Source organism: Mirounga leonina, unplaced genomic scaffold (genome assembly GCF_011800145.1).
Source record: "Mirounga leonina isolate KUSES-001 unplaced genomic scaffold, KU_Mleo_1.0 Mir_174, whole genome shotgun sequence".
NCBI lineage: Eukaryota > Metazoa > Chordata > Mammalia > Carnivora > Phocidae > Mirounga > Mirounga leonina.
In genome coordinates, this window is record NW_023270451.1 from 50742502 (window position 1) to 50759272 (window position 16771).

The 16771-nt window shown below is 43.0% G+C and overlaps 1 protein-coding gene across 10 annotated transcripts in view; it reads right to left on the bottom strand.

Annotated features, from left to right (window-relative positions):
• The window catches only part of ELMO1 (engulfment and cell motility 1), a 540114-nt gene that overhangs the window by 347556 nt on the left and 175787 nt on the right, over positions 1–16771 (bottom strand). For 9 of the 10 annotated variants that reach the window (XM_035020922.1, XM_035020919.1, XM_035020915.1 and 6 more), the window contains 2 exons: positions 12136–12186; positions 7822–7991 (listed from right to left, as the gene is read on the bottom strand). In XM_035020922.1, the coding sequence (XP_034876813.1) occupies positions 7822–7991; positions 12136–12186 (221 nt within the window). Of the gene's footprint in view, positions 1–7821; positions 7992–8111; positions 9612–12135; positions 12187–16771 lie in introns of those variants that run through there. The other variant, XM_035020924.1, reaches the window with a different exon arrangement.

The following is a 16771-nucleotide window of genomic DNA, read 5'->3' on the forward strand; positions in this document are numbered from 1 at the left end:
GGTGACCAGAAGCCTCTCACCAGAGCCCAAGGTACGGCATTCTGTCCCCTAGGCAGAAGATAATCTCTTCTCTAAACAGGCTGTGTGACCTCGTCTCATTTCCATTTTCATTTCCAGGGTGACGCCGCATTAATTTGTGCATGCACACCCTGAATGCCCCTGTTAATCACTATCTTGAGAACGTACAGATCCCACCTCCCTCTATATTCCCATCAAGCAGAATGTGCAGAAGATATGTGTTGTCCAGCCTTCAGGGTCAGGGGCTCCCGGGGTTGCCCAACCCGGAGCGTCTCCTTTGTACCAAAGGGTGTCCAGATGGCAGGGCTTGATCTCCTTGGAACGCTGCCATGCAAGAAAGAAGAGGCCGAAGATAGTTGCCAGGCTAAGTTGCTGTGCTGCTGAAGCTTGCTGCATGAAGATCCCGGTAGTGGATGTTTTGTTCACTGTTTCTGGACTCCTTGTTTATAAGTTTCCCCAATAAACCTGTGTCTCAACTGCTGTCTTGGGGTCTTTTCTTTGGCCTCACTGGACTATCACCCACCCTTGACTTAGAGTCTGCTGGGGTATGGCTGCCCAGATGGACAAAGACCCAGAGACAAAGCAAAGGAGCAATGGCAAGGGGGAAGATCCAGTGTAAGGAATTTTCTGCCACATAACCGCTGACAAAGCCCAAGAGGATCGACCTCTTCGGTGTTTGTGATGCAAATTTCTGGCCTGGCCCTAGAAGGGCTGTTCCAGTTGGAACTCCCTGAGCTTGGCTGAGTGCAGAATCCAAGAAATCAGGCAGATGGATCTGGGGAGACCCAGCAGCCTTCACAGCTGGGGCCCGCCGACCATACAGAGCAGCTTCTTTTTGGTCCAGGGAGCTGCTTGCTCCTCCCTATGGCCACTGTCCAAGGTGAAGTGCAGGACATGCACTGTGTAACCTGTACTTAGCTGCTAGACAGCAAGTCGCTCATCAACTTGGCCTGGCTTGGACCTTCCAGAACAGCCAAGGTTTATGAGAGATACCAAATTCTTAGAAACAAGAACATTAAGTTAGAGCTGATAATCCACAGCCGTGGAGGTTAACAAAGTTACCTTCAAAAAAACAAAATCCTCTTTTGTGTGAAGACAGAAGTTCAAAAAAGGTCACACAGAGTCTGAAACTGTCATATCCACACACCTCCTCCCGTGTGCCTACATCATGTCAGAAATACTCAGCATTCAAGTAATACACACTTTACTAAATGAATAAAATCTGCAAACCCATTGTCAACTGTGGGTGCTAGGCAACATCAAAGCCAAGACATCATTCAGGTGCTTAATTCAAGTCATACATCAATTTTCACATCTCCTAAGGAATGGCTATAGCTCTGATTCTGGCCCGGAGAAAATGATTCGAATAATGAAAGTTTCATATGAAACTGTCTGTGTGTTAATGAATGATGACAACAATTTTTATGAACACAAACACACACAGCTACACATATGCACAAAAGTCCTCATCTGTGTCCATATGTATGACCAAATGGAGAGAGGACTAATAATTTATACAATTAACATTGTTTTTAAGACAATTACTTGAGAGCTTTTTACATATCTCTCAAATAAACTCTGGGACTCTCTCCACTGTTCCTAATACCGCCAAACTTTGGAGAGATGACTTCAACCAAAAAAAATAAAAAGCACTTGTAAATTCCCCGGATTAGTGAGAACCCCTTCAACTATCTCACTGCTATTTTTCTTAGGAAAGCTAGAATCCCTGAGGGACCACCAGCCCAGTACTGGCCGAGGTGTTAGAAATGGACAGATTCCTCCACAAGTGGTAAAGTATATAAATGAGGCGATTTCAGTGAGCTACAGGGCTGTTCTTATTTTTAAAACAGCTTTAAAATGTGTATATACTCTGAATCAGGAACTGTATTCCAACAAAATAATTTAAATATTCACAAAGATTTTACTAGAAGAAAAACTGATTAGAGAATGTGAAAAAGACCCCAAGACAATGGAAATGTCCAACAACAATAGAATGGTTAACCTTACTGTGCACGTCCTTCAAATTGTCACACTGTCCCTCAACTATACCTCAACAAAGTTTTTAAAATGAAATAATATACAAACAAAAAAAAGGATGACGGAAGTAATATTAATTACATGGAAATATTATTAGGTATAAAAAGCAGGCTACAAAGAGTGTGAACATTGTAACTCTCCTTTTGTAAAGCCTATGCATGTGTGTGTGTATATCTAAAAGAAATACAAAAAGGGGGCGCCTGGGTGGCTCAGTCAGTTAACCAGCTGCCTTCCGCTCAGGTCAAGATCTCAGGGTCCTGGAATCGAGCCCCACATCAGGCTCTCCACTCAGTCAGCGGCAAGTCTGCTTCTCCCTCTCCCTCTGTAATCTCTCGCTTTCTCCTCTCAAATAAATAAATAAAATCTTAAAAAAGAAAAAGCAAATACAAGAAATACAAAAAGGATATACACCAATGATGTTAAAAATATCTCTAGGAAGGCAGATTACAAATGATTCTTATTTCTCCTTCCCTGTTTACTTATATTTATTTTTTAAATAACATAATTTTTTTGTTCAGGAGAGAAAGCTAATTCGAAAGACTGTCTTGAGTTTTTTTGTAAATACATGAATTTAACTTTTCTTCTCTCTTGACTTTTCTGACCAGGGTGGTGCTACAGCTTACTCATACTCCAACAGCATAATTTTCCTGTCACATAGCCAAGTGGGAAGGAAACTGTAAGAATCCTGCCCTTTCGTTCTTGGAAATGTTCCCCCTGTTCTTCTGTTTAGCACTGGAAGGACACAGGATAAACTGTCCACTTGACTGGGTGCGTAGGCATAGACAAAGAACAAGGATGTTTTATTGAAAGCCCAAGAGAGGCAGTGTTATTCATTATTCACTACACTGGACTTAGGGTGGCAGGTATGATTTTTTTTCTTTCAATTAAAATAAAATACCTCATTTCGGAGAGACCTTTTTTGTTTATTGAGATGTAACTGGCATACAATATTATGTGAGTTTCAGGTGTACAGCATAGTGATTCCACATTTGTATACATTGTGACACGATCACCGCGGTGTCTACTTACCATCTGTCACCATACAAAGTTGATACAATATTATTGCCTACTTCGCCCATCACGGTGACTTATCTATTTTGTACTTGAACATTTGTGCTTCTTGATCTCCTCCACACATTTTGCTGACCCTCCAAGCCCTCTCCTCTCTAGCAACCATCAACCTGTTCCCTCTGTAATGATAACTCTGGGTTTGGTTTTTGTTTTGTTTTTTAGAGTCCCTGTGTAAGTGAAATCATGTGGTGCTTGCCTTTCTCTGACTTATATTACTTAGTATAATACCCTCTAGGTCCATCCATGTGGTCACAAATGGCTGAGTAGTATTCCATTATATCTATATTTCTCATCTTCTTTATCCATTCATCCATCAGTGATCAGTAGACATTTAGGTTGTTTCCATATCTTGGCTATTGTAAGTAATGCTGCCATGAACACAGGAATGTGTGTATCTTTTCAAATTAATGTTTCCATTATTTTTCAGATAGACACCCAGTCGCTGAATTGGATCATATGGTAGTTTTAATTTTAATGTTTTGAGGAACCTCCACACTGTTTTCCAGAATGGCTGCACCAATTTACATTCCCACCAACCGTGCACAAGGGCTCACTTTCTCCACATGTTCTCCAACATTCGTTATTTCTTGTCTTCAGTAGTCATCCTGAAGGATGACTTACATCCAGTTGTAAGTGAACATCTCATTGTTGTTTTGGTTTGCATTTCCCTGATGATGAGTTACATTGAGCATCTTTCAAGTACCTGTTGGTCATCTGTATGTATCCTCTGGAAAAATGTCTATTCAGATGTTCTGCCCATCTTTTATCTGGGCTGTTTTTTGTTATTGAACTGTATGAGCTCTTTATATGTTTTGGATATTAACCCCTTGAGAAGACTCTTAATACCTGCTTTTAAAAAAGCACTGTCCATTCCTTGACTTTCCTTACCTGACACCATTGCCTTGCTCAGGTTGAGCCAACACGTTTCCCCACAGCTTCACTTCCTTCCACACATGTTTCAAGCTTAAACTAGGAATGGAATTTCAAAATTCCACAAGGATGGAAAAATTCAATTCAGGTTTGAAACATTGTGCTCTGCCAAAGTGACACTCTCATTGCTCCTATGTTGCCCATTTTGCCCCACGGCCCCTCCTGGGACCAACTGGAATGAGAGACCTTGAGTAATGACAAGCAGGTGAGTAATCTCTGAATCTCATTATGGCTCCAAGTAAGGGGAAAAATTCCAGCTGCATTTCTTCAGTGTTTCCTAAAAATTTCCACAGGTCCTGCTTAGGCAACCTCTGCCTTCCCCAGCTGGAAATCTGCCCAGGAGTCATGACTAGCTGCATTCCAAATTGCAGGATCTATTTAATTTGTACAGTTTCTATTCCCAAAGTTTCCTGTTAATTAATTAAAGTCTTGCTTTAAGTTTAATTGAGAAGCCAGGTTTCCTTATAAGAAAAATGTCTTTCTCTCATCTTTTTAATCTGAGCAAAAGATCTGAAAAATAGCTGGGCATCAAATGAGCAGCTTGACATGAGCTGCGGAACCCAGCAGAAGAGGCAGGAGGCTGCATGGCTCCAGCGCCTCCTTCCTCCATCCCCAAAAGTAGCATGACTTTGAACTGATGCGAGACAGTAAGGAGGACACCAAACATGAGCCAGAGAGACACCATTCCTTCCCGTAACAGAGGGCAACAGGAAAGCATAAGAGATAAATGCAAACCGGAAACTCACCCAAGATCTGGCCTTGAGCTGTTTGTCTGTCTGAAACCTGGCTGCATGGAACAAATCAACATGGCTTACGGATTACAAATCGTTAAAATACTAGTAACTATAACACGCTTTTCAAAGAAAGGAATTCAATGACCGCAGTTCACATAAAGCACATGCGGTGTCAACGTCCTCTCTGGTTATCCATGTGCAACATGGAGAAAGAATTCAGACATGCCTCCCCAGTCCTCAGTCTGGGGAGTAGTGGTTCTTTGGGGCCCTTCTACAGGTCGAGATGAGTTACAGAGCAAGGCAATGACACAGATAATAAGTAATAATGTTGACAAGACAAATACATAGCATCAGTGTTCACTCTTTCTTCTCAAGCAGAAAGGGCAGTGTCCCTTTGAGGAGGGTTCAGGCTAAACTGTGTCCCCTTAGAATTCCTATGTTGAGTCTCAGACCCCCAGTCCCTCAGAATGGGATGGTAGTTAGAGACAGAGCCTTTAAAGAGGGGATGAAGTTAAAATAAGGCTGTGAGGGGTGTCTCCTAATCCAATCTGACTGGTGTCTTTATAAGAAAAGGAAATGTGGACCCTCAGAGAGACGTGAGGAATGAGTGGAGGAAAGACCACATGAGGGCAGAGCCGGAAGGCAGCCATCTGCAAACCGAGGAGACCACAGAAGAAACCAATGCTGCCAACACCTGGATCTTGGACTTCCAGCCCCCGAAACTATGAGACAATAAATTTCTGTTGTTTAAGCTACCCAGTCTGTGATATTTTGTTATGGCAGCCCTAGCAAACAAATATAATGGAAACAAAACAAAACAAAAAAACAAAACTGAAGCTCCTAACATGTATTTTTCCTCATTGTCAAAATATATAACTGCCAGCCTTGGAGGTCCCAGAGCTCAGCCCCAGATCTCTATTCAGGGTACAAATCACATGGATCCCTGCTCTCAGTGTATTTCACACTGTAATTGCAATTATGATTGCAATTCTGCTAAATTTGGAAGCATTAACACAGTATCATTCTGAATGTTCAAATGTGTAAGCCCCTGGATACTTAGGTACCCATGGCAGAAGCACCGAGTATTAGCAGGCTACATTACGACCAGTTCTAGTACATTGATTGCTTTTGATACATCAATGGCTGGGACTCAGATAATAATTGTGGGGGCATTTTTACATTTTCATTTAACACGCTGTAAATGTGACTGAGGCTGAACCCCCCAGGGCTCACTGTCCCACCAGAATCAGTGATGGGCATGAAAAAGGACCTTCCGTATGCGGCAACCACGTGAAGTCATCCACAGTGACCAGTGTAGGTGTTTATAATCACAACTCCCACTCCCCTGCTCATTTGTACCAAAGAATGAGGGATCAGATACACTCCACACTAGACCTCAGCCTAGAGCCTCCAACACAGGTAAAACGTTTTCTCCTTTTCCTTGGTCAAGCCCCTGAGATCCAAAAATTTATTCAGCTTCCCTTGAGCTGTTGCAAACTCCATCTCCAATTTATAGAAGGCACACCGGGATTCCCGTAACACCCAGAATTTGAGTTTCCCTGCTCTGCTCCAAGTTGATGTTCACTAAAAATTTAATTAGCCCTCATTAAAAAAATAAACGATACCTGTCTACAATCGACCCTTTCCAAATCACCCAAGCCTGCTTGCCGATAAAAAAAAAAAAAAGAATTTGTCACAAGTGCCACCTGCAGAGGCCACGTGTAGGAGATGGAAGGAAGGAACGAAGGAACAAAAGAATGAAGGAAGGGAGAGGGTCAAGATGGGTCTGCAACATGCACAGTCAACGGTTCATTCTTTGCATCACCAGGTACCGAAGAGACATCTAAATGGCCCAGGCTTAAACATCAATTCTCAGTGACATTTAACTCTTTCCCCATAAATATCTATACCAACTTTGCACATCACTGATTTAGCATATTAATATGCAATTAACTGCCATGGCATCTTCACACGCTCTAATTTACATGCTCTAATAGTGAATGCCAGTAGCACCTGACCATACGGGAATGAGCAGCTACATGTGGACCCTACCCTGGCGTTCGGTGGTCAGGGGAGTTATCTGTCCACACATGTAAGAGCTACCCCATCCTGTTCCTTATACTCCCCAATCACACCACAGAATCAAAGCCTTCCCTGAGAAGGGGAGCTCCCCAAGGAGAAATGCCCATCCCTCTCCTGATTGTGACGGAACTCAAACTCCTTCCAGGCCCATTCACGGACACCTCCTCTGTCAAGTTCCGTGAGCTGTAACTGGTCCAACCTCTGGACTCCCCCGCTCTCAGAAGGAATTACACCTCAGTTGAATTCTGCCACCATATGTTTTTTTAATGGCAAGGCTCACATCTTCTTAAATTCTACCGACTTCCACTCTTTATACACAGTACTTAACAAATATTTATTGTATTTAATTTTAAATAATTAAGGATATACACTTCATCATTTAAATGAGAACTTTTTTAAGTAAGCTCCATGCCCAGCACAGAGCCCGGCGTGGGGCTTGAATCCACGACCCCGAGATCAAGACCTGAGCTGAGATCAGGAGTCGGATGCTTAACCGACTGAGCCACCCAGGCGCCCCTCAAATGATAATCTTTTAAAAATTACTTCAGAGATGTTATTTTGAGCTTGTCTAAGACTTCGAAACATAAGGATTTTGTGGGGTGGGGGTAGCAGTCAATCTCTGGTCTTTATTTTTTATTTTTTATTTTTTTAAGATTTTATTTATTCATTTGGGACACAGAGATAGAGAGAGAGAGCATGAGCAGGGAGAGAGGCAGAGGGAGAGGGAGAAACAGGCTCCCCGCTGAGCAGGGAGCCCGATGTGGGACTCGATCCCAGGACGCTGGGATCATGACCTGAGCCGAAGGCAGACGCTTAACCATCTGAGCCACCCAGGCGCCCCAATCTCTGGTCTTTAAAACTAGAAACTGCAAGTACAAGGAAAGGAACAAATAACCCAGAATACTGGAAAGAACAGGACAGCCTCAAAGTCTGAGTAAAAGGTGCTTACTCGGTGCCGCTTTCAACCATCTGCGTGAGGAGAGAGACGCCATCGAGATTTATGAACTCCTGGGCAAACGTGACATCCCGGGAAAGGCTGGCTAAGTCCTTCAAGGCTTCCAGCTTGGCATCCATACTCGACGACTGGATTCGTTCATGCAGCTGCTGGGCATTTTGAGCCTCATCGAGGATGAAAACAAAAGGGAGAGTATGCACAGAGGAAACCACAACAGACAAAAAATTACCGTTTCGTTGAAAAACGAAGCTACAGAGGCCAAAAGCACAAGACCATAGGCATACTCTATACCGGGGGCAGGTTTCCAACCATAATGACTCCATCTTCAGGCGACAGCTGTTAATTTCATGATGGGAATCAACTGCCTTCCTGACAGAGCCCATATTTCCATCCCTTGGAAAAGCAAGAGCACAAAAACAATAAAGCCCCTGAAAAGGAACCGGAGTGGCAGTGAGGAGGGGCAAATGGGGAAAATGTTTACCTTTTAAGTAAAATTATTATCTACAAATGACAAAAAAAGCTATTTGCTTAGTTAAGCAATTACACAAATTTATGCAGCACCTGTTCAGTCAATATTCTGAGTAATAACTGCCTACATGCCGTGTTCAGAAGCTTCATTAGACACCCAAATAATCTTTCCCAGTTACTGAAAATTTTCCAGCACAACAAAATGGTGCTTATAAATTTCACTTTTCAATGCCACGTGTTTCACGTGCATTGACTAATTACTGCATAAATATCAAACAAAATAATTTGGAAACCAAATCAGCCGCTTTGCCTATAATTAGACTTCTTTTTAAGGTATCTGCCCTTGGCTACGACACGCCGGGCAGGGAGGAATGGAAATATATTGGAGGAGCTGACCTTCTGGATAATAACTTGCCGTTTCTATTTCTCATTTATCCAGTAATGGTTTTCATATCTACTTTTCAGTTGGGGCAGACAGGAAGAAAAATAAAATACTAAATTTTTCTGCCTGTATTTCTGCTTAATGGAAATAACTCAACATCTGCTGTACTTATTATCTAACTCAAAACTGCAATGTGCCATTGCCATCCTCATATTCTCCCTCTTGGGCACTTGCTTTTTCCTTTGAAGCTCCTTATATTTCAGAGAAAGGGGAAGAGGGCGTAGTTGTCCCCAACAGTGAGGTTATCTTCTGAACAGAAACTCATGAGAACTCCCCAAGGAGCCCCATGTGAGCTCTAACGGGGTCAAGATTGCAGAGGGAAAGAAGAGAATCCACACAGGTTCTGACAGCAAAGGTTCTCCACCGCAACAGGTTCCACAGCCCAGGTCCCCCTTTCGTTTCACCTGGAAGTAGCACCCAGAAGGGAAGGGGACCCAGCAGGGAAACTAATGCCAACCCTCCAGGGACCAAGACAGGAATGAACCCCACGCCCCCTCCCCCACTTGGTCAGAGACACACAGTGGTCTCCCATCGTAGTTATAACCACCAACTGACACCTTGCATCAGAAATAAGGAGGGGGCGAAGGAAGGAGGAGAACGAGAACTCTCTCTACTCATTCACAGATCCCTAGATATCTGACAAATCACCCCAACCCTAAATCCCATGTTTTTAAGAGGGAGAATGGAGGGTTGAGCAAGAATCACTTCATCTTCTAAAATCACTCAAAGATACGCTGTTCTTACAAGTTCCAAATGGACATACAGCATTAACATATATTTAACCCAAGTGGATGACTTTGAATTGCTCGAAAAATACATTTTTCTCCAAGCAGGACGTCGGCATTTACTGTACAGGTGATGATAATAAGGAGTACTCAAAACTCAGAGATTATCTCACTGTCAGTATTAATGCTAACTAACAGTGTTGGGTGCTGCTAATACTAGTAATAAAAACAGCGGAAGTTACCTGGGGCTTTTATGAGCCACTCTTCTAAATACCCTCATGACGGGATTCATTTAATCTACACAGTAATCCTATCAGGCAGGTGTCCTCACCATCTTCATCGCACACAGGAAACTGAAGGGCAAGAGAAGTTCTATAACTTGGCCGAGGTCACAGAGGCAGAAGTCAGCACAGATGCACGTTACCTAAAGCAGCGGAAATGTGCACATACATGTAGGGGTGTGTGCGCTCTGTCTGGCTGCAGGGAGAGTTCAGCCAAGGTAGATGAAAGAACGGAACATCCTTATGGCGCAACACCATTTGCTCATTTCTTGATGGTACACTAACACTTCCTAGCGAATCTGATGGAGACGGTTCTATTTTTTTAACATTTTTTGTGTGTATAAAAGTGAAAGAGTTAGCATATGCTGACCCATATTGTTCAGTTAAACATAAAATAATAAAAAAAAAATCTACTGGGACGCCTGGGTGGCTCAGTCGTTAGGCATCTGCCTTCGGCTCGGGTCATGATCCCAGGGTCCTGGGATCGAGTCCCCGCATCGGGCTCCCTGCTCCGCGGGAGGCCTGCTTCTCCCTCTCCCACTCCCCCTGCTTGTACTCCCTCTCTCGCTGTCTCTCTCTCTGTCAAATAAATAAATATTTAAAAAAAAAAATCTACTAACAAGTGAACTTTATAGAGCCAAAACATCTTGCTTCTAGAATAATGTCCAATTCTAGACCCTAGGGCTAACAGCCAAATCGTAAAATGCTTGTTTAACATGCAGATTCCTGGACCTCCTCTAGATATCATAATTCAGCTTCTCTGTAGAGGCCCAAACATCAGCATGTTTAGAGTTCCACCAATGATTCAGGCTTGGGGACCCCTGATCTTCAGAACACGTAACCCAGCCTCTTGTCGGTGGACCCCATCTTATGATGCTGCCCTGCACAGTGGCGTCCACATCCTACCATTCACCGTGCTGGGAATGTGAAGGTCACGATCTGAAGAGCACGGACATTCGGGACGCCGAAAAACGTCACCCTGCCAAACACCTAACCTTCTTCGGAGGAGTGGCTTACATTGTGGAAATGTTCACGAATCCATGGCAATAAAAAAAAAAAAAAAAAAAAAGAACTAACATCTTCTTTGGCTTAGAGATCTCGGTGTAAAAACCAAGCCTCTCTAGTTCTAAGACCTAACAAAAGGCAAGGTGTACTCTTTCTGCCCGGCGAGCAGATGAGCAATTGTAACAGGATAAACAGCAACTACAAAAATCAGCTGAAACGGTGGTCTCGAAAGGTCAACTTAGAATTAATTCATGCTGACTAAAGTAAGGTCAATGCTAAGTCAGACAAAAATGTCTCAGCTCATCATGTGGCCACTGAAAAATGAGCATGAATGATAATTTCCAGTAATTGGAAAGAAGGCATCAGAAGACGTTTTGGCCAACTCCAGCCATGCATTCTGTCGAGCTTGTCGCCGTGTTTAGGTTCAAGATGTTATTGGGTAAAATGTTTAGGAGTTTTTAAGCCTCTCTAATGTAATTTTCAACAAGAAGAATGTATGGTAGTTACAGTACCCACAATTTAACTTTAGCCAGATGCTTTTCCCAATTTTTAAATTTATTTTTAGCCTACCACATGGCTTCAGTAGAAACTGAAAATAAGATTTAGACACAGTTTTTGTCACATATGCAGAGTGAAAATAGTAACACTTGGTGTATTTTGTGCAGATTATTTTTTAGGAAAGCAATAAAATGCACTGTGAAATAATCCAGTTTAAATATGCTAATGTTACTACCCAAAGTATCTACAAGCAAGTAAGAAAAATGAAGATAAGCTACACAGCCAGCTACAGTAGTCTAAATATTCTATAGCATTTTGTTTAGCAGCTTTTATTTGGAAGACTTTAAAGTGTTTTTATCTAGAATCAGCTGTCAATGAAACAGATTAAGTGGCAAATATTTCTCAAACTACATTATTATGAATCATCATCATAACTGGCCAAAACTAGAAAATGCTTCAACACTCTCTCTCACTTTTACACATAGACACACCCTGACTTTAAAGAGAGGCAATGGGTTGTCTTTGGTTTGGTTTGCTTTGTTTGTTGACTGAATTTGCTTAGATGGCTTTAGGTGGATGTGTTGGGCAGGTGGGTGAAAACCCATCAGGAGAGCTGAGTTATCCCACCTGTAATACAAGAATTATTGAAATGACCACCAAACTCAAACCTTAAAGTCAGTTTACTTGCACTTAACCTGAAATAAAAGCTTCCTCCTCTGTAATGGGAAATATAAGGAAGGGCATTCCTGCTAATCCACATGTGAGGACATTCCAGAGACCTTCTGTTTTGCACTCAAGTCACCCTCAAAAATTAACATCTCATAATCACATATAGCAGAACTGGAGAGCAAAGTATTTACTGGAAAGCTATACACTAAGATCAACTTACTGGAGATGTGGTTAATCGAAGGATAGTGCCATTTTTTATTTCATTGCGATTCTGGAAAAGAAAAATAAAATATGTAAATCTTCAAATTTTAGAAGCTTGGTAAAAAAAAAGAGAGCAAAGGCAAAAATAATCTAGCAGTAACACTATATGATAAGAATTCTTATGATTCGGTTTATTGTCACTTTATTCTCAAAATTATTGAGTAATTTTTAATTATTTCTACAAAGAACTTTAAACTGGGTCTCAGATGTATTAACTTTATATCAAGTCACAGGCAGCATTCAGCACAGAAGTGAATATAAATACAAAGAATAAGAATATGGGGCCCAAGAATAGCAAACAAAAAAAAGCAAGTTTGAAACAAGGCAAAGGATCATAGGGGAAGAGAGGAAAAAATGAAACAAGAAGAAACCAGAGAGGGAGACAAACCATAAGAGACTCTTAATCTCAGGAAACAAAATGAGGGTTGCTGGAGTGGAGGGAGGTGGGAGGGATGGGGTGGCTGGGTGATGGACATTGGGGAGGGTATGTGCTTCTGGTGAGCACTGTGTATTGCGTTAAGACTGATGAATCACAGACCTGTACCCCTGAAACAAATAATACATTATATGTTAATAATAATAAAAAAGAAAGGTTATTTAGAAAATATGACCTAGCAATTCTGCTAGGATTAAAGTATACGTTTACCCAAAAACTTGTACATGAATGCTCACAAAAACATTATTCATAATAGCCAAAAGTTGTAAACAACCCAAATGTCCATCAATTGACGAATGGATAAACAAACTGTGGTATCCCCATTCAACAGAATATTATTGGGTAATAAAAAGAAGTATCGATACATGCTAGAACATGAATGAACCTTGAAAACATTACACTAAGTGAAAGAATCCTGATGCAAAGACCACATATGTTATGATTCCATGTGTATGAAATGTCCAGAATAGGCAAATCCATTGAGACAGAAAGGAGATTAGTGGTTTCCAGGGGCTCGTGGCGGTGGGGGGGCGGGGAGGGGATGGGAATGAATACTGACAGTCAGAGGGTTTCTTTTCCAGGTGATGTAAATGTTCTAAAATTGATTGTGGTGGTGATTTCACAAACCTATGAATACATTAAAAACCACTGAACTGAACATTTGAAACAGTGGATTTGGAGGAATGTGAATTCTCAGTAAAGCTATTTTTTGTAAAGGTTCTATTCAGGAGTTTGGTTTCTTAACATTTGCCGGCTTTAAGTGCATGTCGCCTTTTTTTTTAAAAGATTTTATTTATTTACTTGAGAGAGTACAAGCAGGGGGAGTGGCAGAGGGGAAGGGAGAAGCAGGCTCCCCGCTGAGTAGGGAGCCTGATGCAGGGCTCGAACCCAGGACCCTGGGATCATGACCTGAGCCGAAGGCAGACGCTTAACCGACTGAGCCACCCAGGGCCCCCTGCATGTCACCTTAATGTTAAGAACAAACAGCATAAATAAGCAGATCCCAAATCAGTCTTCTTCCACTTGGCAGGTATATTTGAGGTGAGTGTTCTGAAGCTGTCATTTAGCATCTCCGGCATTGGAAGGAGAATTTCCCTGGCAGTTTTATTTCCTGCCACCAGAGTACGCACCACACTCAGCTTTCAGGAGGTGACCTGATGGGAGTCACACAAGCACATGCCCCACTCTGGAGCACAGAGGCCAGGAAGTTAATAAAGTGCCATGAGGCCCATTGTCCTGCATCATTCTGGACAAGCCACAAAGCTAGAATTTGCTCAGCAGGTACACTGAGGTGGTGGGAAATTTCTCAGGATAAGATGCCAAAGAACACATAGAACACTCGCTCTCTCCCTCAGCCAATTCTGACTACTTACTGGAAAAGGAATTTTCTAAAATAATTACCTGAAAGGAAGCAGGCTTCAGGCCCAAAGAAATCTAATCCCAAATCCCAAAGAAAATCTAATCTGAATGTTTTATACCGAGTACAGGATGGCCTGAAAGCCCCACTCTGCCAGATCCAACCACCCACCTTGGGCAATTCCAGCCCAATCTAGAGCATCCCCGCCTCCTCCCGCCCCCGCCAGACACCCTGCACTGCCTCTTGAAAAAGCAAGCTCCTCACTACTGGAAGTGTCCAGCAAGGGTTGAATGACACCAGGGGGCAGCAATGGTGAAATTAATTTCAGTCATTTAAAAAATCTTTGAATCCTAAAGTTCTGTGGCTCTGTGAGAACTGGGAGAGGAAGAGAGCAAAGACTCATGATAGAATATTAAGGAAGCTGAACACACAGTATACCTCTTTCCTGCTCTGGTTCTAAATGAATTGAGAAAGAAGAGAGTCAGAAGATGAAAAACCTAAAATATCCCCTTTATTAGTTTTCATGGAGAACAAGGCTCAGAGGGAGAACCAGTAGACAGCAAACTGGGCCCTCAGGTTGGCAGACCTGTTGAGGTAAGCCCTAAAGCAGTTTCCTTCCCAGAGGAAAGAGGGGCTCAGTTTATTCTTTCCAAAGAGCTAGTCAAGAAGAAAAAGAGGCCCTGCTGATAAAAGCAGCCAGGAGGATTTAGGATAATATCTCCTCATGGAAATTTGGGGTGGGGGTAAAGCATTCCTAATAATAGCAATAAACATTTATTGGAAGTCACTGAGCTGAAGGATTGTTGGGTTTTGTTGTCATCCTTATTTAACCATCGTAATGACTCTATGCCCGGTTTTTTTAAAGAATTTTTTTAAAGGAATCTCTACACCCAATGTGGGACTCAAACTCACAAGCCCAAGATCAAGAGTTGCATGCTCTACTGACTAAGCCAGCCAGGTGTCCCCAAGTCCATGCCCATTTTAAAGATAAGAAACCAAAGTTGCTGAGAAGGTAAGTCACTTGCTCAACATCATGGAGGGGGAAGGGAGATGCAAACCCATCCTGGAGGGAAGGGGAGCTGTGACACCAGAAGCTGTGCTCTATCGCTCTGGAAGAAGACAAAGATCTTGCCTTTATCCTAAGAGGGGCATTATCCTCATCAACTGGTCAACATCCGTGAGAGCAAAGAAGTTAAGCATGGCATTAACAAATGCCCTGCAGATTCTCAGAGGCTCCCTGTGAGGCCACAGATACAGGACACAGGGTGGGGGCATGACTGCGGTAAAATCAAGCAGCTGGCCCCCATGTTGACTCCTGCAACGTTGACTCCTGGCTTTCTGGGATCGAAGTATGAGCTCTTTGAAGAAAGGGTCTTGAGAGTTGTTTGCTGAAAACAAAAGCAGTATTATAACCACTGACAAGCAGGGCTGGGTTCAAATTCCTCATCTACCTCGCACCAGCTGTGTCTGCTCTGTGCAAGCTACTTAACCACTCTGATGTGAGTCTTCTCTTCCCCCAAATGGGGAGAACAAGGCATTGCTTAGAGAACAGTAAGAACCACAGGTGACACAGATGCTGAGCCTGGCCTAGAACTGGCTCAGACCGAGAGTGACTGCCACCGTCAGACAGACAGCAGGCCCCATCCCTCCGCCTGTCTCCTTGGGCAGCAGTTCATTCTCCTTCTCTCTTTTCCTTGCCTCTGAAAGAGTTGTTCTTAAAAGAGTGTTTGGCATTTTGGAATAAAAGCAGATACGTAGAAGAGCTGTGAAATACGCATGGAAAACGTTACGGTCCCAGCAGAAAGGTGGATGAGACCCAAAGGGAAAGCCAGGAGAACCAGCCACATCGCACTCTTCTCCCCCGGCTCATGCCGCCTTCCACTCTCTGAGAGAGATGTGAACTTGGGAGGCAAAGGAAAGGGCTTGCGCTTGCCCTGATGTTATAAATTCCATCCAAGCCACATGGCGCATCAGTGCAGAGCGGGGTCTCCAGGCAGGACAGTCTGGATGTGACCCGCATTTCACTTCTTACCGGGGGAGTCCGGTACAAGAGACACAGCTGTCCTTTGTGCTAGTTCCTTCAGCGGCACCATGGGGATAGTTCCCCTCTCCAAAGGTCGTGCTGAGGAGTACCTGAAATCATCCATTTACGGTGCTCGGAACAGTGCCTGGCACGTGGCAAATACTCAAAAAAATAAAGTTGGCTGTTTTATTAAGGCACAAAAATACCATCCAAAAAGTACAATGCTGCACCTCTTTATTTGTTTTCAGCTAGTCTCCCTCTATGTAATCTGAGCAATAAAAATAATAGTATAATCTAAGTTATCCTAAGTCTAAGACCCTAAATTCAGTAGCGCGCACGCAGCAGGATAACAAATATTCGCTAATGTATGCGTCTTCTATCAACAGACGAACGTAGCTAAGGAGTTGTGGCCCACAGTGTGTTGCACCTCAAAGGCTGGGAAGCTGGCACTCGCTGCTTTATCATTCTTGGGCCTCTACCTCTGTTTTGGAGAGGCATGCCTTGATGTAGTCCTCCAAGCATTCAGTAAGCGCTCTGTGTGTGTGTGTGTGTGTGCGCGCGCCCTCAGAATGTCACCTCCCTGAGAGTCAATGTTAGGTCACTAGTGCTACAGTCACTACTGTGATACTCGTTCTAAAACAGCGAATACCTGTGGCCTGGCACATGGGTATTAGACTCGAGATGCAAAATCAGTGGGAGATATGTGCTAAGAGGTTGACTGCAAGGATTTGGCTTGCGTGATTGTGGAGGCTGGCTAGGCAGATCTGAAATCCATAGGG